Here is a 26,094-nt window from a genome sequence, read left to right on the forward strand (position 1 = left end):
AGAGCTATAGTGGCCCCGAGGGTTTTCTTTAAATTGTGTGTGGTTCAGTTCCATGGAGCAGATCCCTGTCTCTAGAATGGTGGGCGCTGGGGATGTGGAGGTGGGGCTGCAGTCCTGGGAAGTGTGTAGGGTGGAGAGAGCAGGTCTGAGTTCTGATCCTGGTTGTGAACCAGATCTCTTGCATAATCACTTTTGGTTTTGATTTTTCTTTTCTTTTCTTTCCTTACCTTTCCTTTTCTTTTCTTTTCCTTTCCTTTCCTTTCCTTTCCTTTTCTTCTCTTTTCTTCTCTTTTCTTTTCTTTTCTTTTCTTTCCCTTCCCTTCCCTCCCCTCCCCTCCCTTCCCCTCCCCTTCCTTCCTTCCTCCCTCCCTCCCTTTCTTCCTTCCTTCCTTTCTTTCTTTCCTTTTCTTTCTTTCTTTCTTTCTTTCTTTCTTTCTTTCTTTCTTTCTTTCTTTCTTTCTTTCTTTCTTTCTTTCTTTCTTTCTTTCTTTCTTTCTTTCTTCCTTCCTTCCTTCCTTCCTTCCTTCCTTCCTTCCTTCCTTCCTTCCTTTCTTTCTTCTTTCCTTTCCTCTCTCTTTTCTTCCAAAATGAAGGATTAGCTCAGAGGCTCACTTATTCACCATCTACCATACGTTTATTGCACGCTAGAACTCTCTGAATTCTTTAGATAGAGTTGAGTAGAGTAAAGCTCAGCTCCCGTAACTCCAGCTATAACGAGAGCTGAGCATGGAAAGAAAGTCCTGGAAAGAGTGATTTTTCAGGAAGCTATACCATAAGAGCATTTAAAATCTGAAAGTAGATCTGGTGTGTGGGTGGCCAGGGACCAGGATGATGATAATAGCTTCTGTTCACTTCTCACTAGATGCCAGGCTAAGTGTGTGTATGTATATATGATCATTTAATACATTATGATCGATAATGCAGTAGATGTATTATTTTCATTTTTTTCACAGATGAGGAAAATCAGACAGAAAGAGTAGTAAAATTACCGAAGGCCACACGGCTAGTGAAGGTGCTTCAAACGCAGGTGTGTCTGCCTTGAAAGTGTATTCCACAGCAGTGACTGCCAAGCCTGGTTGTACCTCCTGAGGGTCGCACTCCAGATCTAAGGAAGCAGAATCCTAAGGAAGTACCACAGAGATATGTTTATTTTAAAATAGTCTATCAAGGAATTTCAGTGTGCAGTTAGATCAGAGAAATTTGGGGCAAAGATTTACATAAAATGACAGGAAAACCTACTGATTGGGTAGAAGGCTAAACAACTGAAAGAGTAAGAAAGCATTCTGATTTGGAAAGAGTGTTCTGCAAAGTGTCTGAATTCACATCTTGGTCCTAGGGAGGGACATGTTCTGGTCTGTCCTTAGGGAAGTGACAGAGGGCAGAAAGAGAAGCCTGGGTTCTAATCCTTGTGTCTTTCCAAAGCAGCAGTGCGTGGAGAAGCAAAAGGAAGTTTGGGCTGGATGATGTGTGCGGCCCCGTGCAAGAGCTAAGTTCTGTGATGATGAACCGTGTAACATTTAGGTGTTGTGTAGGCTTCACTTGGTTTGATTAAAAATATTTCCTTGGAGGAAAAGTGTCAATAAAATTGACCTTAATGAGTACAAATTTACATAATTTTTGACAACCGCAAAATACCAAATCCGAATATGAAAAATCTTTTATAAGCCTTGATAATAATTTTTAATTTTACTTTTCCCTGGAAATGACTGAGTGTTGACTCACCAAGAAGTAGCTAGAAGAATGACCAATTATTGAAGCTGCCTATTAATACTACTCTGGCCTCTTCAGATCCCCCTGAACACCAGTTTTGCATAGATATTGACATGTAAAATGTTGTTTTATATTTCCCTAAAATTGGTGAGAAAATTTCCAGGTGAGAACAAAACGTTCATTTGAAAATTAATTTGCCAGAAAAGGTAGTTTGCAAGTCCTCTCTGGAGTCAACTATTTAATAGAATTTTGTTGCATTTTAATAACTTTGTCAAGAACTTGGATGAAGATGAGGAAAATGTGAACATAAAATTTTCAACTAAGGCAAAATTGAGAAGGGAAACTATCACAATATAATAGTCACACCCAGTAGAACATGGGCTGATGCCCATAAATTCTTACATTTTTGGACCTGCTCTCTCACACTTCTGTTTCTTTTTTCCTTTCTTCCTTCCTTCCTTCCTCCCTCCCTCCCTCCCTCTTCCTCCCTCCCTTCCTTCCTTCCTCCCTTCCTTCCTTCCTTTCTTCCTTCCTTCCTTCTTCCCTCCCTCCCTTCCTTCCTTCCTTTCTTCCTTCCTTCCTTCTTCCCTCCCTCCCTCCCTCCCTCCCTCTCTCTCTTTCTTCCTTCCTTCCTTCCTCCCTTCCTTCCTTCCTTTCTTCCTTCCTTCCTTCTTCCCTCCCTCCCTCCCTTCCTTCCTTCCTTTCTTCCTTCCTTCCTTCTTCCCTCCCTCCCTCCCTCCCTCTCTCTCTTTCTTCCTTCCTTCCTTCCTTCCTTCCCACTATAAGGTAAAGGGGCTGTTGCTTGATAGCAATTCATGTGAGAAAATTGTCATAAACACAAGATGAGCCACTAAGCAATGTAGTCGCCCCACCATATGACAGGGCTTCACCATCAGCAGATTGTGTCCTTAGGGAGGGAGAGGATGGTCTTCAGTACTGAGTTCTGGTGAACTGGGAGAGGCCACTGAGATGGTGAGAGAATCTTAAAATCATATCAGGAGTTTTAGAGCCAGTGAATCAGCTGAAGACAGTAAGTTAGCCTGAAGAAAATAAGATTGAGCCAGGAAACCATGCCCCTTTTATCTTCAGTTTTTGAATGTCTATTTTAGAAATACTATTATTCAGAGTAGTCTGGTGAGTCGAAGTTACAGAGATACAGATTTCATGTAAGTGTAAGACAACAAAACAGAAGTTTTTGACAGTAGAACAGTCTGCTGTCTCTGCAGATACTCCACAGAGGGTAGATTACCGTTGGTCAGCGCCCTTGTGGAAGGGCTTAGACACTGGGCAGATGGTGGAATGTGGGTTAGTCCCTGTTAGTTCTCCAGTTTTAGAGGTATATGTTTTAGAACATTATTTAGCAAAGTAAATTTGCTGATAAATGAAATATTAAGTCAAAGCTGAATCCCTTCTCTGTGGAAGACTCAGCGATTATTGCCATAAAATGTAGTTCTTGTCTCAAACAAAAGTTGACTTTTGTGATGATTAACTGCACCCAGTACTGTCACTGCCCAAATGATGTCCTTTCAATTTGTTCTCCATCCTTAATTCAGAGTTAGCATTACCAAATACTAATCTCTTCTCAGCACCTCCCTCCTTAAAACACACACACTCTACCTGGATTTTAGGATAAAGACACACATTCTTTTTGATTTAATTTAATTTTTTAATTGAAGTATAGTTGATTTACAATGTTGTGTTGTTAGTTTCTGCATATTCTTAATGTGACCTCCAGAATCCAGCAAGGTCGGCCCCTACCTGCTTCCTCAGTTGTATGTTGTGCCGTCTTCCATTTCCAATCCGATCACATTGGCCTACTCTTTAATTTCTCATGTATATACTACACTCCCATTTGCCATACGGCAGTTCTCATGCTGTTTTCTTCTGCATAAATGTCCTTCTCATTGCTAGGTGACTTCTGCTCCGCCTCCAGATCTCAGCTCACTTTTCACTTCATGGAAGATGCCTTCCTGACCTTCCTATTTGGATCACATCTCCTGTTACACATGCGGATACCCTGTATTTCTCATTCACAGCATTGGTCACTGTGTATTGGTTACAGTTTACCTTTGATTATGTAGCTATTTGATTCATACCTGTTTCCCCTACTAAAATATAACATCCTAAGGAAAAAGGTATCTTTTTGTTTTTAGTTCACTATTGAACTCCTGGTGTCTTGTGACATGTGCATGTCACAATAAATATGTGTTGAATGAATAACAGATGTAACAGAATGAAAGATAACACTTCCTGTGGAAGCACAGAAGAGAACATTTAGAGAAAGGATGTGATACGGTGACCCTCCGTCAGTAAATTAATTTTATATAGTGCTTGCATTTTTTAAGCCAGTTTTGCTTTTCACAACAGTCCTTAAACAGCCAGGATCATTATATCTTATCATATTATATTAATTTTACTGATAAGAAAAATTTACCCCTATCAGCTGTAGATAGACAAGGATGGTTAACTAGCCCAAGGTGAATAGTTGTTAAGTAACAGATTTAAGATTAAAAAAATGACGAACATGTGTTTGAGATTTTACGAAAATAACCATGCGCTTGCTGTACCCAGATGTTACATTCTTTTATAACTTGCTTCAAATGGCGTATTTTCTTATAATTTTCTTGAAGACTGTCTTAGTTCAGGCTGCTATAATAAAATACTGCAGACTGGGTGGCTTAAACAACAAACATTTATTTCTCTCAGTGTTGGGGGCTGGGGAGTCCAAAATCGAGTTGCCAGCAGATTTGGTGTCTGTTGAGAGTCCTTTTCCTGGTTTGCAATCGGCTGCTTTCTTGTTGTGTCCTTACATGGTGGAGGGAGAGCTCTGGTCTCTTCCTCTTCTTAATAAGGACACTAATCCCATCATGGGGGCTCTACCCTCATGATTTTATCTAAACCTAATACCTCCCAAAGCCTCCACCTCCAAATGCCATCACATTAGGGTTTCAACATATGAATTTGGCAGGGGTGAGGGGGACAGAAACATTCAGTCCATAGCAAGGACCAAACCATGTTTTATTGGTACATACTCTTCTAAAATAAATTTATAGTTTTGAAAATCACGTATGGAATTCTCAGATATGTTTGAGACCTTGACAGGTAGGATTTGAACCGTGAAAGTAACGCTGCCATCTAGTGATAATTAACCTGAATGAGATTTGAAACCCAGGGTAGCCGGTTAAGCTCTCTAGGAATGGTAGAACCCATCATCCACGTAGCGTGGTCTAGGCTCAAAACTTCAGCCGTCATTTCTTTGTAGTGATTGTTTGAAGTCGCTGATTCTTATGGAGGTCATGAATTTCTCATGACTAAATAAAACAAATCTTAGCTGTAGAATATTAGCCGTGTAGTAAGTAGAGACAATGATTTCCTATAATTTTGCCACCTGACTGAGATCTCTCTCCATTTCCTCGTTCTCTCCACTGCTTCTGAGTGAGAGAGTTCTGTACTCTGATAACCAAATAAAAAGAATTCTTCATCTTGGTTTAAAGAACTTAGTATATTCAGGAACAAACATATATGAGGAATTGAGTCCTTGGTAAATTTCCAGTTAGCTTTTGCAGCATCATAGGAAGGAATTGGAATGCCCAAATAAACTCCATTTATCCCAAGGGACACTTAAAGCCACTTTGAATTAAATTACTGTGATTTAATGTAAACACAGCAATAAAACACTTCTAGACATGCGATAAATGGCTAGAAAATGCAAAAATAAAAGAATTTTCTGTAAAGCACTGAGCCACAAAGAAAATTTGGATAATTTATTTGTATCTCTTAAGTCCTGAAGGTATATGGTAGATTTTAGCTGATATATTTTAAGTGAGGTGTCATAATACATTAAAATTGCAGATAAAATTATCATCTAAAATCCCTCGAGCTAGAATTTTCTCGTTTTCTTATCACATGCAAATGCTGGATCACAAAGAAATAGCAATTATTCTATTTCTCTGGAGGTCTAAACAACAAAAACCTATCACTCTGAAATGATAATAATTTTGCTTAGTTAGGTGACAAAATTCTATTTAACATTTTTTTTTAGATCATCTAGAGAGGACTTTTTCTACTTGTCCGCTTACTGGTATATTCATTGAACTGTATCTCTAAGGTGTTCAAACTCTTGGTGTAGAAATAGCCTACGTGAAAATATTAATTACTTTTTATATAAGTCAATGCAAATTATTGCTTTCCTGACATGACTTATTACCCTGTCCCCTCTTCAGGAACAATATTTCATATGCTGGCAGTAAACACTATGTAACAGAATTGCTGTTTTGCCGAGTTAAATTGGGATTCTCAGGGACTGGAAAAATTTTAAGATAAGAAAAGTATCTGATTTACCCGTATTTCTTAGTTGATATCCTTAAAGTAGTTTTATGTTTATTTCAGGACAAGTGCGTAGGTTTGACCCCATCTCTTCTTTTCGGGTGCTACACTATTCATATGGAGCATGCGGATAGTACCAGAAAACAGCAGATGTCAATCCAGCAAGAGTTTGATTTAAAATTAGTCACCAAAAAGGATTGCATCAATACCAAAGGGGACTGATTCTTTGAAAAATATGTTGTACAGATATCATATGATAACACTTATGTGTGGAATCTTAAAAAAAATATAAATCTTATTTACAAGCCAAAAATAGACTCACAGACATAGAGAACATATGGTTACCAAAGGGGAAAGGGTGGAGGGGGGGATAAATTAGGAGTTGGGTATTAACAGATACACATTATTATATACAAACTAGATAAACAACAAGGACTTACTGTATAGCACAGAGAACTATATTCAGTTTGTGATAACATATAATATAATAACGTATAATGGAAAAGAATCTAACAAAATATATGTGTATGTATACGTATAACTGAATTGCTTTGCCATACACCTGAAAGTAACGTAAATCAACTGCACTTCAATAAAAAGCAAAGTCTATAAAAAGAAGAATATGTTGTGGGGTGTGGTTATGATTAGCTTTGTGTGGGGCACAGCTGATCTGGGATCCCTCTGGTTTGGGGTCCGGGAAGTAATCTGGAAGAGTAGTACTTAAGATGAACCCTGACACGTGAGTCCGGCCAGTGTGGTGAAGAACTGCAAGGCAGCCAGCGGTGTGGAAGGGAGTTGTGCGGAGGCTGAGTGTTCTAGAGAGAACAGAAATGACAATCCTTTGTTTGAAATTCTTGGTACCTTATCCATGAGCAAAGGATCCCACACTGCACGATGTGGAGGTGCAGAATAGACCGACGCTCTCTAGGGCTCACCCAGAGCAGTGTGGTGGGGGTGGGATAAGAAAATGACTTTGCACTGGAAGAATGTAGTCAGGTGATTAAAACACTGGTAGAAATGAGAGGAGACCAAGTCTGATGGCAGTGCAGGGCAGAAGGAGCCGTTTCTCTCTCGCGGAGAGGGAAGTGGGAGGTTGGTCAGGACTCTGGAAGGAGTTAGCGTTTGCCGTGATCCTGCAGGGTGAGTCCTGCGGTATGGTTGTAGCTGACTTTTGTCCTTGACTGTGTTTTGACCCTCGCCTTATTTGTTCAGCTAGGATTGTGTCTAAGCAGAGCTTCCGCATCTGTTCTCAACCTCAACTGCAGCCTTATCCTCTTACCCATGTGCCGGACGCTCCTGGCTTACCTTCGAGGATCCCAGAAGGTAAGAAAAAAAAAATCCAGCATAAAAATCAAGGGTAAAAGTGGCCTGTGAGTCCTACTTGGTGTTCATGGTCTGACTTTTCTGGTAAAGTGATTTCTTCAAAGACAATAGTAAAGAGCTCGTCACCTGTCATGATGATCAGCGAGCTGTTCCACAGCAGGTAGAAGGGCAGCGGATCACAGAGTGTCGGGCATGGTGCTCAGCGCTACACATCTGTGGTTGGGCATCCTCACGGAGATTCTGCGGGTATCGCAGAGGAAGAGAGTGAGGCATATCTGACCGAGCTAATGAGACGGCTGAATGGTGGAGCTCAGCCCAGCCCCGGTTCTGAGCTCTTCCTACTAGGCTGTCCCTCATTGAGATCGTGTATTTCCATTGTGTTACACTCACGTGGGCAAACTGGAGCCCTGTGGTCGTTGAGCGACACACAGGGAGACTGCTGGTGTTGGTGGCAGTTTCTTCTTGAAACACATACCTATTTTGAGCTATATAAAAGGCTTGAAATAGATGTCTTTTTTTTTTAAACCAGAAACATTGTTCAACTTTATTATTCTCTGCCCTACTCCTTCTTGCTAATTTCACATTTCTTCTAATTTTTCATAAATGGACAGAACTTTCTATATTGCAGTGACTTTTATAGCATTCACTTCAAAATAGATGTCTTGATTAAGATGTGATGTCATGTATAATATTAAGTGTTGCAAAACGAAGGATTTAAGAACACAGAAAAGCCCTTTGAAAGTTCAAATTCAACTGAATTGTTTTTTCTCTTCAATTATCCTCATGTGTGTGTTGTGTGTGCGCCTGTGTTGTGTGTATGTGTGTGTGTGAGTTTCTTTCTTCATTAAAATAGTTAGGCACTGTTGGATCGATACTGTATTTTAAAAGGAATTGTTAACATGAGGCTACTTTGATGTTCTGTGAAGTTCATGTGAGTGGGTTTATGGCAGTAAAACTTCTCAACTTTTTCACGTAATTATATTTAGAAACGCTTTACTTTTAGTCATGCAGTAATTTGTGGAAATACCTCTTTCTCTAGGTTGCCAACCATTGTAAAATGCTAGGTTTTGATCCCTGTGGCTGGCCATTGGCTTGGTGTAAAGAAACGGAAGATAAATGCCAGGAAATGAAAAGTGCCCACTTAAGTCTCTCAGTATTTAATAAGCCTTTAAGAATTGTTCCCCAGTGTGAAACTTAGGCATTCAAAAATGCTTGACATTTTATTTTTGCATAAGATCAAGCGGGCATTTAATCCTGTGGTTGAAATTGCTTCATTTAAAAAAAAAATCTTATTTTTTGACCACAAAAGGAAATCATAGATATTGTAAAATTAAAACATTCCAGAAATATGCAAAGCAATCAGTTAAGGTCTCCCCTAATATTTCTCTGCCAGGACAGCCACTGATGACTGTTTGGGGTAAATGCCAGTAAAAATGTTAACTTATAGTGCCTTTAACTTTAAACAGTATAGGATCACAGTGTAGTCTACGTGCTGTAACATGTTTACCTAACAATATATCTTATACATCTTTCCATATCAAGGATAAGCCTTCTCACGTTCTCTTGAATGGTATGAGTGTTCCATTGGCTGGACTGATTATTATTCATCCCACCAATTTTTAGTTGATGGGTCTCTGCCATATTTCCAAAGCGTCATGGATGTATTTTATTTGCTGCATCACTTTTATCACATTAAATGATTTTTATTTAGGTCCCGAGCAGGAGAACCAGAAGATTGTTGGACAAAAGCAGGACGTTCCACATAACCTGTGGTGTTACTATCTGTATTTTCTCAGGTAAGAAAACCAATCGAAGATGTTAAGTATTATGATAGAATAACATTTTATGAATGGCATTTTGATTGTTCTATAAATTATTTACTGTCACCAACTTGTGGTTTTCTTCTTTTTCTTAATTTTCTCTTCCGTATGTGTAAAGAGATTTCCCTAGTGGCACTACAGAGAATGTGTGTCATGTGTAAAATATTATAATGTGCAAAGTTGGGCTGCCAGGCTGGTACTTGATTGTTTTCTAAAAGTAAGTGATTTCATTCAGAAAGATGGGAAGGAGACCAAAAGATTTTAACCTCTTAAAGTAATAATATGATGGGAGTTTAAACGCAAGAAAACTTGAATGCAAAATTTGCATTTATAGATATGAATCCATACAAAATTATACTTGTTAAATGTTTCTTTGATATTAATACTTGGGCAGAAGAACAGATGTCAAAAATCTGTGGAAATTGATCCTGCTCAATTCCAGGGTAAAAGTGGTATATTTATCAAGTGATAATCTTTTGGTTTTTAAGAGTCATTTTTAAAATAAATTTTTATCCTGAGCATTTATATCATACTTTTTCAATTTTTGAAACAGAAGGTAATAAACTTACTGATTAAGTCCATGGACGCTGGAGCCGGGTTGTGTAGCAGTGTCCCCAGCTGCCCTTTTGTCTCGCTGCGAGACGTACTCTCCCTGATCCTCAGTTGTTGTTGTTCGGACTGTAAAATGGGTTGACAGTGGCACCAACCCCATGGTTTTAAGACTAAAATGAGAACATGTGTGTGAGCTTCTTAGGGTAGAATTAGTTATTCTTTACAGTCTCAGGGGTTTATTAGCTCAGTGCCGTAGCACATGACATTTTCATCTGGTCGTTACTGGATAGGACCTTGCTGTCTTGGTACTGGGGACACTTGGTCTGGATATTTGTGCATGGCTGCTTTGATTCAGGAATGTTTTGGTATAGCTGTTACCAAGAAATCATTAAACCTTCAGCTTTTTAAAAATTGCCACATATTGTTGAAACAGGCATCTTTTCCCAGTGTTTCGTCCCTGGACATCTTCCCATTGGTAGTTCCCACCTCTGGAAGTGAGAGAAGGGGAGAGGCTCAGGGGTGGGATTAAGACTCCAGTATAATTCAAGGCTGAGGATGGAGTCAGAGTCCTGGATGAGATGAGGACCAAGGGTGTTAAGGGTTAGGATTGGATTAGGGCTCAAGAGAGTGAAAGGTCAAAAATGGAGGAGGATCAGGAAACATTGGTACGTTCATAGCTTGATTTGTTCTAAGCTGTAGTTGTGTCCAAATATTCTTTTCAGTTGGGGAAAAGACTGAGATGGTGCAGAGTATTGCCATGAATGGGTACGTGTTCCAGAGGGTTTGCATTCTGCCACTCACTAGGGGTCTGACCTTAGCTAAGTTGTCTTTCTTAAGCTTAGTTTTGTTATCTGTAAAATGGGAGAACTCTACCTACTTCATTGTTTTGAGAATTAAATGAGAAAATCCATGCAAATTGCATTGTTTTCTCTCTGCCGCTTAAAATTAGAAGCCCTGAATTCTTTTAACCTACAAAGGCTTTTAAAGAAGGTGAATGAATGTATCCCTTAAGGCTGTTACCTAGGGCTGTTTTTTGGGAGAATTCAGAAAAAATGTCAATTCCTCTAAGGATGCCTTTGCACTTTTGAGCCATAAAATATGCAGTTAACATATAAATCTTTAAAATGAAAGGATCTTTGTCCTGTAGATTTTAGAAGTGCTGAAGATACAGGACATGGGCAGTTTTGCTTCAGTAATGTTTTGTACCTGGGCCACAGGTACCCTGTGTTTTTTTTCTTTGGAGCCCTGTCTTTGCTTGTTAGTTAACCGACTTTCAGCTTCCTTTCCATTTTTGATGGGACCCTTGTCCCTCCTCTAATTTGGTCACTGGTGGGATTTTATAAATCCTTGAAATAACTTTGAGGTTATTGAGCTTTCCAGCCCTTCTTTCTCGCTTTCTTTTGTCTTTGTGAGTAATTCAGAGCTCTTGGCCTGTCCACATACACCTTGCATGCTAGGTGGGAGGAGCTGAAGAGGTTTCTAGTTTCCAAGCCATGTCTTCTTTTGAATCACAATGCTCCATCTATTGGTGTAAATTATAATGGTTTAGTAAGCAATTTTCAGTCACTTATTTAAGTCTCTTCTGTTATCATCATTTTGCAGAGAAGTAAACTGAGGCATTCGTAGGCAAGCAACGTGGTCAAGAAAAGAGCTTTCTAAGTATTGTTCTTTTCAATACATTGTAATGTGTTGTTTTGTTTTGTTTTGTTTTGTTTTAAACTGAAGTATAGTCAGTTATAATGTGTCAATTTCTGATGTAAAGCATAATGTTTCAGTCATAAGTAACGTGCTGTTAATTCAAATCTTTTTTCACCTACAAGGAAAGTTGGGATGGGAGGAGGGTCCAACGCAAAAGGTCATTTGCTTCTTAATATGCAGCCTTTTCAAGAGAATTTTCTTTCCCCTGACCATGCTGAAATGAATTTGTCTTCAACTCTCTCGTGATTTCCAGACACTTTTATCTCTGGTCTAAGCTCTGAGTCAGCTGACCACTCTTGGCTATGCCATTGTGGGTAGGTTATTAAGTGGTGATTATTAGTCTCCTGAGTCTTTGTCCCATCAGGTGGTTACCAACACTTTTGCTATTGGCCGTAGACACTGATTTGAATCTGTGGATTGTGAAAAATTTCACCTGGTTAAAAGCCTTTTAGCAGGCCTATATTTTAGGCTGAGTGTCAGTGATATACAAAATATGTAATTGGTTTAGAGCTACGGGAGAAGTGAAAGATGTGGAAAATCTAAAATACGCCAACCCCCCTTATCCACGTGGGATACTTTCCAAGATCCCCAGTGGCTGCCTGAAACCAAGGATAGACCCCGATCCTATACATACCGTGTTTTTTCCTATACAAACACAACTATGATAAAGTTTAATTTATAAATTAGGCACAGTTAGAGGTTAACAACAGTTACTACTAATAAAATATAACAGTTGTAACAATATACTGTAATAAAGGTTACATGAATATGGTCCCTCTTCTCTATCAAAATATCTCATTGTACAAAATGATTTTCAATTTTAACTAAACATGTACTGTGGACGGTGACTTCTGCAGTTTGTGGTGCAACAGCAAAGCAGGCGAAAATTTCTTTTTTTCTTCACAGTTTCACAGATAGAAGATTCATTCTTACCATAGATCACAGCAACCTTGACACAGGAGGTTTTTTTCTTTCCTTGCTAAGTTGAGAACTTTCATCTGTTCCCTTAAAGGAAGCACTTTATGGCCTCTTTGGCATATCTGAAATGCCAGCATCACTATTCTTGCTGTTTGGGGCCTTTCTTAAGTCAAAGAAGGGCTACTTGATCACAAGCACTGGGTTCCCTCAGACGGCTGATCTGATAACCCAGCCAGTTAGTAAGTGACTAACGGGTGAGATGGGCTGGACAAAGGATGATTCATGTCCCAGGTGGGATGGAGAGGGACAGCTGGGGATTTCATCACACCCAGCACAGCATGCAATTTAAAACTTACAAACTACTTATTTCTGGAATTTTCCGTTGAATGTTTTCAGACTGCTGTTGGCTGCAGGTAGCTGAAACTGCAGTAAAATGGAACCGTGGATAAGGGAGGACTACTGTATTCAGGAATAAATAGATGCCCGTATTATTATACACAGACGTGTGTGCCTGTGTGTCAGTGTGTGTGCGTTTCTGACTCTGACTTACTAGGGCTCTCTTATTCCAGCCTTTGAAACTTCTGTCCCTTTACATGATTCTAATACCAGAGCTGTCTATAATTAAGAGTCTTTGTGCTTTTAAAACTTCTTTTAATCGAACATTTTATTGCTCTTAGAGCTGTTAAAGTTCAACCCTGTTTCTTTGCTGAGGGAGAGGAGGTGACTCCTCTTCCCGGAGCATATGTGAAAGTCTCACTGACCCCCGCCGGTGTGATTGTGCAGGTGTGCACGTGGCTGCCCACCTGGTGAACGCCCTCCACTTCTCAGTGAACTACCGGGAGGATTTCACTGCGCTGAACGCAGCAAGGCACCGAGATGAGGTGGGTGGCCGCTGTCTTCTCATTTCCCTCTCCCTGGTCGTGAGATGACTAATGAGGGTCTGTGATTTTCACAGAAAATTTGCATCTTGTGGCTCCTTTCAAATGCTTTTAAAATGCACTTGTCAAGCTGAGTTTTATTCCTTTTCAATAAAAAAATATAGGTAATTACTATTTCACAGTCTCTCCTGCCGAAAATGAAAGTTCGGAGAGTGTCTACTTTTTATATTTTGTGGCGTTCAGATGGCTGCCACTCAGGGCTGCCTGCTGCCTCCAACAGCCTTTGTCTAGTTGCTGTCGCTCAGCAGAGGCTGGCGGCAGTACCATGACAGGGGGAGAATCCTTCAGTAATTCAGATCCTGTGCGTGTGGGAAAAAGGGCAGAAAAGAAGGTTGACATTTGAGGGTCCTGGACCATTGGTTGATTTGCCTTAAAAATATTATTGAGTTTTAATGCTTCACACTCTTAGTTTATTTTTATTTATTTTTATTTTTTTTTAATTTTTTTTAACATTTTTTATTGATTCTTAGTTTATTTTTATTTATTTTTTATTTTTTGAGGGGTAATTAGGTTTAATTTAGTTTTTAATGGCGCTACTGGAGATTGAACCTGGGACACACACTCTACCACTGAGCTGTACCTCCCCACTTTAGTTTATTTTTAAGCCTTAACAATAGGTGACCTTGAGCTGAATTCTGTGGCGGGTAGTATCTGACGTAGGGGCGCTTTTCTCCATGTGGAGCTGCCCATGAAATGAACTGATACGGGCAGGCGGCCGGGCCGGAGTCCTGTGGCCACACGTGCACAGCCCTGGTTAGGCCTCTGTTGCTCCGCGCTGCCATCGGGTCCTCAGGCTGCCTTTCGTTCCCACAGCCAAGCCTGCGTCAACCCCGAAATGTTCAGTGTCCCCTGTGATCAGAACCCCACCCTGTTCTGCTGAGTCTGGTGGTGACTTACCAGACTATTCTCCGTCCTCCCCACTGTTTTCCCCTTACATGTCACCAGAACTATTAGAGTAACTCTGCTGTGATCATGTGTTTGACCTCCCTCCCGAGACAGAACAGAAGTCAGGGTAACAACAAACAAATAAATCACGAAACCAAAATAATGAGCAGCCCTGGATAAATCCCTTGACTCCCCTAGTGTTTTTTAAAACACCAGTGTGATCTCACTGATCTGAGTGGGAGCCAGGCATTAATATTTTTAAAAAGCTCACAGGTGATTGTGGAGTGCCCACAGCACTAGAAGCCACGGAGAAGTCCAGCTCCTGAGCATGCCAGTGGAAGCTCCTCACATACAGTGATTTCAGACCAGAGCCCCCGCTCTCCCTGCCTCTCACTGCCACCCGCATCCCTCTGTCCTCCTCTGCCTGCATCCCATGGGTTATTTGTGTATCACTCCTGCCATGCAGTTTCCTTTTGTATCTTTTCCTTCTTTGCTTCTCTCTTTTGTTTTATAATTCACATCTTCAATAACTATAATAATTTTATGATTTTAGTGTAATATACTTTTGCTTAATTTCCAGTTTTTTAGTCATTTGAGAGGTTTTAGTCATTAAATTTATTTCACTTTAAGAGAAGTATATGCTCCATATAAAGTATTTTAAAACTCCCAAGTAATGAAAAGTGCATCTTCTCTTCCAAAAATAGCCAATTAATAATTTGATGCTTTCTTGTAAGAGATCTTTTTTTTCTTTTTTAATTGAAATGTAGTCAGTTTACAATGTGTGTCAGTTACTGGTGTACAGCGTAATGTTTCAGTCATACATATATATATATATATATATATATATACACACACATATATTCCTTTTCATATTCTTTTCCATTATAGTTTACTACAAGATATTGAATATAGTTCCCTGTGCTTTACTGTAGAAACTTGTTGTTTATCTGTTTTATATATAGTAGGTAGTATCTGCAAATCTCGAAATCCCAATTTATCCCTTCCTACCCCTCTTCCCTTGCCGGTAACCATAAGTTTGTTTTCTTTGTCTTTGAGCCTGTTTCTGTTTTTCTTGTGAGATATTTGAGTGGTATTTTATGATCCATATTCCTCAGCAATCTACTTGTTTCCATAAACATATGTATTATGACTTGCTGTATCGGAAATTACACAGCTGTCTCATCTTCTTCACACGAATGCACCATAATTTATTTTTAGTCTTTTCCTTATTCACAGATGTTTAGCTTGATTCCAGGTTTTGGTCATGAACTACGTGCCAATACATTTTTTTTTGTACACTTCTGCCAAGCAAATTCATAGAAATAGAATTTTGGTTTCAAAGGTACCACATTTTTAGTGTCGATTGACGAATTGCCTTCTGAAAAGGCTTCACCAATTGACACACTAAGTTTATCAGAATGCTTATTTCTATACCTCATTTGTTTTTTAAAAAAGTGTTGCCCATCTGATGAATGAAAAATGGTAACTCATTTTAATTTACATCTTCCTTTCTTTCCTTCCTTCCTTTCTTCCTTCCCATTTTTTCCCCCATCCTCTCTTCTTTCTTTTAATAAATGTTTTTGAGCACCTGGTAGGTGTCAGGCCATGTGCTAGATGAAGAAGATGAAAAGTTACACACACACACACATAGACACACACACACAGGTATTGCATACACAAACAGTCAAATTCTTCTGTGAATTGCTTTGGAAAATATGGGTTTGTGCCATGCATCTTATTGTTCTTGCTTTCTGCTTTCACTCTGCCTTCTCCAGATTTCCAGGGTCCCCTCCATCCTTCAGTTTGTGGTGGTGGTGCATTCATGATGGCCTCGCTCAGTCTGCCTCGTCTTGTCATCTTCAAAACAGTCTCTTACTCCTACATTCCTTCTTCATTCCCTGGCAGTATTAATTGTTCCATCTTCTGAGTTTCCATAGCTATTTATTCATGTTTCTGGTATTACCACTTTGTTCAGCCCATCTCGTGTTTTTCCCGGTTGTTTATGTATTAGGTTACTCTAGATTACCCTTTAGTCATGTTTGTAACCCCAGGGGTTGAAGTCACTTGACCCAAGCTGGATGAGGAGCTATCCTTGGGCACTGGATCCTTATTCAAGACCCCTGAAATGGTGTCATCTAAATGCCTTCCTACTTTGTAAATACCCTGGCCTAACCCCACATTCAATGGAGGCCTAAGGAAAGAAATTCAGAAGTTGTGCAATATTAGGCACCCTTAGGATGAAAAAATACTCCACAGATCTACCGGGAATTGATCTAAGTTTTCCAGAAGATAGGAAGGGAGTTGACTTCAGTCTATTACACCACAAGGGTGTAGTTTAAAGGAAATACTACAACAATAATATTAATGTTTTGTATTTCTGAATAGCAAAGACCCAGCCTCCTTATTTGAATATCATAACTGCTTTTCACAGTAGCATTTGAAACATTTTAGTTCTCAGCTAGTATCCTTTGTATTGAGTTTACAAACTGTCCCTGAGTATTTTATCAGTTTCAATTCTCACTGTCTTGATACCTTGTAGGTGCAGTTTGGCAATTGTGGTAGACAGAGTATATATTAATGTTTCCATATTATAGCCAAAGATACTAAATCTCAAAATGATCAAAAGATGGGCTTCAGGCCACTGCCACTAGCTTATAATTAACCATTAAGATGAAAGCCTCTGCCTCTGACTCCTCGTCCAGTATTCTTCCTTTTTCAGATGAATAAATTTCTTGGAATTAAATTTTGTACACGTTAAAATCTCCTCTAGCGTCATAAAACAGTATGAAACACAATTGAATCCCTCTTGTTTCCATGGGGAGAACAGTATCTTACATACTTAACACATGGCTCTTACCTCTCACAGACTGTAGAATCTCATGTTATCAATGATTCATTTTATTTTTTCCTTTTTCTCAGGATCCTAGAAAACTTCTCTTCACAACTGGTAAGTTGTTGTTCATTGCTCCTTCTGAAGATTCAGGAAAATCTTTGAAAATAAGCATCACCAAATCACACAGCGTTTAGATGTATGTTAAAATACGACATCTGGAAAATCTGCATATCAGAACAAATGATTCAGAGCTCAAGCATAAATGAATGAAATGAAGACAGGGACAGGGCAGACAGCCGGGGTTCAAGTGAGTAAAGAGTAAAAGTAAGCAAATGCATTTGCCTTTCGTATATTCTTTCAATGAACTAGCATAGTGCCATATGCTGATTGAGGACCTACTGTGTGCCCACTGCTGTGGCAAGTGCTGCTGGCGATCATACACATGGAATAGGTTTCTGTCCTCAAGGTGCTGGAAAGAAGCACCAAACACTCTTGAGTATCAGTGTAGTTCTTATAATTCAGGAATTTAGTAGGATATTTTGTGATCTTAAAACCTATAACAAAAGGGGAGGAATAGTCATTAAAATACATTATTTTTCTTGAAATTTCAGTGCCTCCATTTTCATTTGTAATTTGTTTTTCCTTCTCAAGCATATTGTCCGTGAAATCTCAGTCTAGACTGTTAATTTGTTAAAGCACATTTGAACATCTCAAAAATTTGCCCTGATGTTAATACAGTTCTTACGAATTTCTTTCTCTTTCTCAACTTTACATTTATAATGGTGAAAAGAAAACTGTATTTTGGGGGTTTATAGCATATATTTCAGGGCCAAGGACGATTGTGTAATTGAGATGGTCTATCATAAAGGCTTGACTCTTAACACCTTATTAAGGACCATTGTTTTTCTTTTGAATCAATTTTATGATGAAAAATAACAGTGATTCAGGTGTTTCCCCCCTCTGTGTCAAAAGTATGTATTTAGATTTATAATATTTGCATTTTCTGCCTGTAGATATATGATATTTGCCATTTGCAAAGTACACATTTTACAGTTTTCTTTTTAGGAACGCAATTTAGTTTTGTTTACAACTTTTCTCATTGAAAACATGTTTTTGGTTTAAGCCTGAAGAATTGGATGAGAAGTAGAAGGGAGAAAAAGCAGAAAAACAAAACCTCATGGATGAATCAATGTATTTTGGGGTTCACAGAGAAATAAACAAGGAATTTGTTTTAATGTTATCTTCTATAGCACAGAGTATAGTTGAAGCCTTGGAACATTTGAAATGCTTTAAAATGTTTAGTTTGCAAATATATAAAAGGATTTCTTATATAACAAAGATATTACATTAAGGAATTTAGTATAATGAATCCTTTTTTATAAGCAAGTGATCTGTCCACTTAGCATGAAATACCATCATCCCGTGTCCCATCCCAGAGGGTGCCACGCATGTGCTGGGCTAAGTAGAGATGACACGTAACAACACAGATTCCTCGTTCCATCCTAGAGAGAGTCCAGGATGCGACCTGGCAATGTGTTTCATTAACCTTCTTACTACTGTTTTACCCTTACTGAGCATCTCATTAAGCTCTTGAGCATCACTTTTCACACTTCCTACCTTTTGCCATCTCTCTTAGCCTACTTTCTTTTTTCCCCAGTCAACTCCTGCTCATCTTTTAAGCCTCGTTGACATGCCCCATTATGCACAAATTCTTCCCTAATTCTGCTGGGTAGAGCCAGTCTCTTCTTAGCCTGGGTCCCTAGAGATAAGTAGTAAAAATACTATGAATAATTTATTTTCTTACATTTACTGTGTTTTCCACTTGAAAGTGAGCTTTTCCAGGATGGAACAGGGCTGCCTCTAGGGCGTGCAGAGAAAATATTTTGTGTGTGCTTTCTGTCAATACAAACAACTTGAATTACAAAATCAGCATGTCAGCATCATTTTCGTGGCCCAGTTCTATAAAATTTCATGAAAGAAATATTATGCTGGCCATCAGAAGTCATCTACTTCTCAGGTCATCGGCCTGGAACACAAGGCTCCCTACGTATGATTCTAGAGTTCCCAGGGCATCTGGTAGACCCTGCTGAATAGCAGCAGGTGAGAGAGCAAAGTGGAATCTAAGGATGGTAGTAGGATGAGTGACACTGTCTTCTGTGGATACCCTTAATCCGGCTTTGTGTTATGACTACATCTCTGCCTAAAACTATTTCATAGCTATCTTTAAATATTGTCAGGCACAACACCTTGGAAAAACAAAGTTCCTGATGAAGGAATATATGCGTTTTTAGCTGTTTCAGTGGTAAAGAATATTTTCTATTAGTTTATATATTTCTTGGATTTTAGTTTGTGTAATGTTACATAGAATCTTCTCCCTCTCTGTCTTTAAAAGTGTTTCAGTGTAACCTAGAACTGAGAAGTTAAGGTCATCCTTTAGAAAACTAAGCCTGTGGCCCCACAAGTGACATAAAATATGGATTTAGACCCACTAAATAAGAAATGTTAAAACATTCCAATTAAGAATTCATGATGTAAAATAAGTTTAATAGTATGCATCTCCAGATTTGGTAGTACCTTGCATGATGAGAATAAAATGCACAATATTCCGTATCAATTAGAAAACCCCTCAAAACCAAACACAATTATGTTGGTAAAAACAGGATAATGAATACAAGATGTATTTCTGACCACTTCTGAGTATGGATGAAAATGATCTCTCAGGTTCATCTAAAAATGGCAGTATAGCACAATCATTCATTTTAAGGGCTACTAATTAATTAACCTAACATGCATAGATTAAAGGCACTAATAATAAACATAACAAGCATGTTTTTTTTCCCCAAGAAAACAAGTATAGGTTTGGAGAGTTCACAGTGTACTTCACTTTGGGGAGTAACTCTTCCCAGTGAACTTAGACTGGCCCAATAACTTCTAACCTGTGCTTCCTGACTCCTGGGCTATGTGCAGTGTTAGAGGCTAATTTATTGGGACTTAGCTGAGCTGTCATCCAAGTCTGGGTTAGGATGCCCTTTGATGTACCTCAGAAACACTCAAAGCTTCACTCCCTTTTAGTGCTTAATGCCCTGTGTTACAATTGCCTGCTTATCCTGTCTCCCACACTGGACTGGGATTTCTTTTAGACCAGGATTCTTTTTTTTTTTTTTTCTCTAGCACTTAACAGTACACTACAGATGCCCAGAAAATATTCACTGAACAGATAAAAGTCATTTGTTTTTAAACTCTACTACTGGTTGCGTAGATTTTTCTCTGCAACATCCCAGACAATTGGTTGGCCAACCTCTGCTTGTTTAATTCCAGTGACAGGAAATCGTAGCTTCTGAAGTTACCCACCCCACTCCTTTTTTTGGACCACTCTAATTGTAATAGTGTTTTCTTGTCATCGCTAATGATGAGTAAGTTTTTCTTCTTCATTGATCTGAAGTCTATTACTTTATGAATTACAAGCTCTCGTCTTTTTATACTTCTGGGAGATAGGAAGGAAAAATGAATTCTTGAGATGAAAGATAACTTCATAAATCTGAAAGAAGAGTAAAAAACATTGACTTGATTCTTCTTAGTTTGCAGATGAGATTCAGTGAGACTGGGGTAACAGGACCGTAATTCAGAACGTACATACATACCCCAGGCTGCCTGGGGCTTCTCCTTCATCTTGAATTCACATGACTGAGGTCAACTGTTCACCCTCTGAGTCTCTGCAGTATGTTTTCTGTGTTCTGCCCTAAAAGGAGTGCTCTAGTTAAATGTTTGAGGAAATATCTGCTCAAATTTAAACTGGCTTCTTGACTTTAGTACTTCTCAGAAACTTTATGTTAATGTGCCCTGTGACTCTTCAAGGAGTGGTTACAGCATTTTTGAGTAATAGAAATTGACAGGCATTAACATTCAAATAACACCCTTTGGAAATTATGCCTCTGTTCTAAACATACTCCGTTTTCTCATGTGTCCTTCTGATGAAGTGATTTGCAGACAGTCCATAACTAATCTTGGCATGTTCAGGACTACATAGGGAACCTTGTATGTAGACACAATAGACATTAGCGAGGCCTCAATAAAATTGCTTGAAAGTCCTCTCCAACCACAAATTCCACATTAGAGAGCCATCCGGGGTTCTATCGTTTATTTATTCATTTGGTCAAATAAAGATTTTTTTTTTGATTACTTGAAGCCAGAGAGACAGACCTCCTTTTTTTTCCTTTTTCAAATTTATTGAGTTCTAATTGAAGTACTCTAGATGATACATATGCAAAGCATGCTGTTTGATTGGTTTTGACATGTGTATACACCTGTGAAATCATGATCAAAATCAAGATAACAAATACGTCCTTCATTCTCAAAAGTTTCTTTGCGCCCCTTTGTAATGCATCCTGCCTCTGCCCCTCCTAGCTACGAATCTGCTTTCTATCACTGAAGAATGCTTGGAATTTTCTAGAAGGTTGAATAAAAAGAATCCTAGAGCTTGTATTCTCTTGGGGTTTTTTTTTTTTTTTTTTTGGAGTGGTCTGGCTTTTTTCACTCAGTGTAATAATTTTGTGATTCATCTGTGCTGTCACATATCTGTGCAGTATCTATCAACAGTTCATTTTTTAAAAAAAACTACTGATTAATTTTCCGGGTACAGATAATACCATGACTGTTTATCCACTCATCTGTTGATAGAGATTTGAATTGTTTACAGGCTTTGAGTATTACAAATGAAGTGGCTCTGAACTTTGTTGAACAAGTCTTTGTGTGTGGTTATATATTTGTAGTTTTTTGGGGGTAGATACTTGTGCGTGGAAAGGCTTGGTCATTCTGTAGGCTTTGGTCATGCTGTTCTTTCTAAAGAGTGGTTTTCTGGGCTATTCGTCCTTTAGTGTGAGCTCATGTGGTTACCATGCTCTTCTGTTGCCCCTAGGAAGTGAGGACTCACCTGGGGCAATGGGGAAGGCGATGGAAAAGGGAGTCCCCTATGAAAGACGTGTAGAGAAGCGATGATGTGGACAGGGCACATCAGGGAAAGGCAGATTGTGTTAGGCTTCCAATCTGTGTATCAGGAAGAGTGGAGAGGAGAATACTCAGTGTTAAGTGTCCGAAGACCAACTCCCTCATTTCTCATGCGGCCCTTTGCAAGTGGAAGCTTGTTTCTACTGCACTGAGCTTTCTAATGCTATTTTCCGACGATGCTAAACAGTCTGTAATCCTAGTGATGCATTTATTGCTTTTATATCCTGCCCAGCTTGTCTGCTTCAGCTAATGGCTTACAGTCCATGACAGCCCTCCTGTCTCATAGGTGGTTCCTTGGCAGGAAGAGGATTCGGGGGGTGTCTGCACTTTTGGAGACAGAATTGTTTCAGTAGTTTTTCTACATAGATTTAGGAGGAATCTCTCAGCAAGGGCATTGAGAACTTACAGTTGCTTATGTGGTTGTAAGAGTAAGTAAAGGTAACTTACAGACGGCATTTTGTTTAGTTGTAATAAGATAATAAAAAATGAGACTTGTAATTTTCACTCTTTCTGATGGAGCACATCACTTGTTCATTCTGGACATGCTCTATGAGCCAATGCTGGATTTGTAGCAATCTGTCATGTCAGTATGAATTTTGAAAATCGACATGTTTGTATATTTTCTTTTTTAAAAAATGAGTGTTATGTTGTATCAGAAGCCCTGATTTCAATGTGTTTTCCACACTAAGGAAACAGATTTGCCAGCCTACTTAAAACATCAGCGCTGTAACTTTTTTTTTCTTGAAATTGACCATTTCTTGTTCTACATTTGAAGTTGTGGTTTTGAGAAAGCTTTAGGTTCTATTTATTTTTATCTCTAAAATTATTCTAGACAGTGAAGCTCGAAAGAAATGCTTTGAAATTGAAACTGAAGGAGCCACTAGCTCCAAAGGGGTTGGGAGTTGGGAGGCGGAGAGTAAGGAGGTTTTAGTAGAGAAACCAGAACAACAAGGATGTCAAGTGTCAGCCCTATCCCATTGTATTAATTATTGACATTTGGTAACATATGTCCCTGTAGAAGTTTGCATATAGTCACCATTCTGAGTGGAATATTTGAAAATAACAAAAATGGACTCTTGGGTTAAAGGTGGAATAGACTCAGCTGTGTCTTAAGTACCTTGAAACTAGTGCTAATTAAAGAGTTTTTCTTGAGAGGGCGCATACAAGGAGATCCACGATTTGAATCGGGCTTCCCACAGAGCAACATAGTGCTTTGAATTTTAAGGTAATAATTTTTTGTTCTTCTTCCCCCCAGTGTGACCTAAGTTAACATGTACTTATGTACATTTTTATAGTTCCTGGTCTGACAGGCGTCTGCATGGTGTTGGTGCTATTTCTGATGATGACAGCTTCAACATATGCGATACGGTGAGTTTCCGACATTATTTCGCTATTTCTTGGTCAGATTATTTAAATTTCCTTCAGGTTATCTTCATTTTCACATGTAGAAAAAGTCCTGAGTAACCAGAGCGCTTAGCCAAGGCAATATTCTCATTAATGGACTGTCCTGTGTAACTAAGAGGGAAGTAGAGGCATTTCTGTATATTTCCTGTTTTTGAAACATCTTTTAGTCACATGTTCTGGGTTGTAATGAATTGGGTACGGAGATGTTCTGACGACTGGGGAAATCTGAGTTCTTCAGGGTCCTCCTTCTGAAGGATCCTGTGTCTCCGTGAGACACGAGATTGAATTCAACATGGATGCACAGGAATATATCACTTAAAATATCTTATAACACATTTCCTGATATGAGTTTGTTTTGCTGTGATTTAATGTAGTATATTCTAAACAAAGCTTTGGAAACCTGGTTAGCTGACATCCACTAAAGTAACCTTCCCATTCATTCTTCGAGCTAAGAGATTTTGAGCAATTGCATATATATAATTTCACGAGCACATTCACGTGTTCTTTCTGATGGCCCCATTCTAGTTTTCTTAATATTTTAGAGTGTGTTAGATTTCTGGTCAAACATTTTGGTTAAGAAAGCAAAAAGTATATAATGTGTTTAATCTTCAAAAGTCTTCAATCGTCTAATTGCTGAGATGTGAAATTTAATGAAAACACACACACACATGCTTGGAAAATATTGCCCAACAACACATTCAAATGAATCTATCCTGGGACTCCTGAACACATCTGTGCACACATAAACCCACTAAAACCTCCCACATAAATCCACCACTCAGACGTTAACATCGTAATTTTCCAGTGTTTATGTTTACAAACTTACTCCTTTTTTCTCTAAGTCACTCATTTTTCATCTCCTACCTCCACCAAAATCATTCTTTCTCTCCCTTTCACACTCTTGATCTTTCTCTTCACAAATCTCTATTTTACCAAAATAGGATAATATTATACATACTGTTTTAAATCTGCTTTTTACTTAAATCTGTTAGGAACATTTTTCATGTTCGTAAATGTTTCTCTATCATTCTCTTTACTTACAGCACAGCATGTCACCATGTAGTTACACATTCCTTTTCCAGTCCCCTATTATTGGATTATTAGGTTGTTTCCATTTTTTCAGTATCTCAGTTCTGAAACGAACATCCTAATCCGTCTGTCTTTGAATACTTTTTCAATTATATCCTAAGGCAAAATACCTAGATGTGGAATGACTGGGTCAAGTGATAAGAATACTTTTGAGGCTTTTCGTAAGAATTAATAATCATCTTACAGAGAGGTAAATTTCTAACATCAATCATGAAGGTGCGCATTTGATGGGAAGAAGATTTTATTTTGGTTAGGTAAAGCATTCATAAAAAATACTTACTTTTTCAGCTTTAGGAGTTCTTAAAGGAAAAGTAGAGCATCTGACATTTATTTACAAGACTGAAGATATATGCATGTTCTGCATCTAGAAAAATTATTAGTTGAGAGAGAATTCTGAAAAATAGAATAGAATCTGTTCTCAACTGGACCATTACATTAGTGCTCATAAACAATTCAGTGAACTTCTCTCATCTTCAGGGTTTGTGTGTGTGTGTGTATGTGTGTGTGTGTTTAAAGGAGATTATAAAGCCAACTCTGCTTTTTCCTCTAAGCTTTATTGTGAGAATCATGGCATTCTTAAATGGATCATGGAGATAACCTTCTTCTACCTTTTTCCTTACCAGTGAGGAATAAAGTATTATAATGAAAAATTAAGGGAATAAATATGACTAGTGTTTGATCTGCTATTTGAATGTAGTCTAGTAATTCAATGATGGTTCAACATGGGTCAATCTGTAAAAGTAAGTAATACATTTTAATAACAGATGACAGGAATACAAACATAGTTTCATCTCAATAAATTTTAAAATGACAGTTATTAAATCTGAATTCTAATTCTGGATTAGAATAATCAGAAGAAACAAAGAATTAATATCCTGAATAGAATGAAAAAGGTAATAAAGCCAGAACTAAGATCATACTAGTGAAACATGAGATATATTTCTAAGAAAATTATGAATATGAAAAAGCTAAAGTGATATTTTTAATTTCACCATAATTTATATATGGTAAGAAATGAAACATTTAAAATTATTAGAAAGAATAAAACAACAAATTATCATTATTTCCAGACAGACAGATATAATTGTGTAGCCAGAAAATCCAAGAGAATTGTGGAAAAAATTAGTGTTATACCAAATAAAAGAGTTGCAATAGATAAATGAGTACAAAACAAAGAATAAAAAATTGCTCATATGTAAGAGCTATTATTGGTTCGAAAATTTAATAAAATACAAAAGCTACCACTCACAATTGCAACAAAGACATAAAATATCTAGCCATAAACTTAAAAAACTAGGTGGAAGCAATATAGAAAAAAACTACAGAACTTCACTGAGAGAAATAAGTGGTTTTGAATAAAGATTGTATACTGCAAAGATGGAATTGTTCCCCAGTGATTTTATAGGTTTGTTGCAATTCCAATCAAAATCCAAGACAGGTTATTTTGTTTGCTTTTTGAAGTTAGCAGAGCAATTCTGAAGTTCACCAGAAAATCATCTAAGTACATGTTCCAAAGAGGAATAGCAGAGGGGATGTGGCTTATTAAACATTAAAATGATTCTGCTTCAATAACTTAAAACAGAATAGGGGATTA

At 38.2% G+C, this 26,094-nt stretch overlaps 1 protein-coding gene across 1 annotated transcript in view; it reads left to right on the forward strand.

The window, feature by feature from the left end:
• The window catches only part of NOX4 (NADPH oxidase 4), a 126,258-nt gene that overhangs the window by 15,338 nt on the left and 84,826 nt on the right, over positions 1-26,094 (forward strand). The window contains exons 3-7 of the mRNA XM_006218368.4: positions 7,249-7,359; positions 9,071-9,155; positions 13,131-13,228; positions 17,090-17,117; positions 23,303-23,375. Of these exons, the coding sequence (XP_006218430.2) occupies positions 7,249-7,359; positions 9,071-9,155; positions 13,131-13,228; positions 17,090-17,117; positions 23,303-23,375 (395 nt within the window). The remainder of the gene's footprint in view (positions 1-7,248; positions 7,360-9,070; positions 9,156-13,130; positions 13,229-17,089; positions 17,118-23,302; positions 23,376-26,094) is intronic.

This window comes from Vicugna pacos, chromosome 10, assembly GCF_048564905.1.
Source record: "Vicugna pacos chromosome 10, VicPac4, whole genome shotgun sequence".
NCBI lineage: Eukaryota > Metazoa > Chordata > Mammalia > Artiodactyla > Camelidae > Vicugna > Vicugna pacos.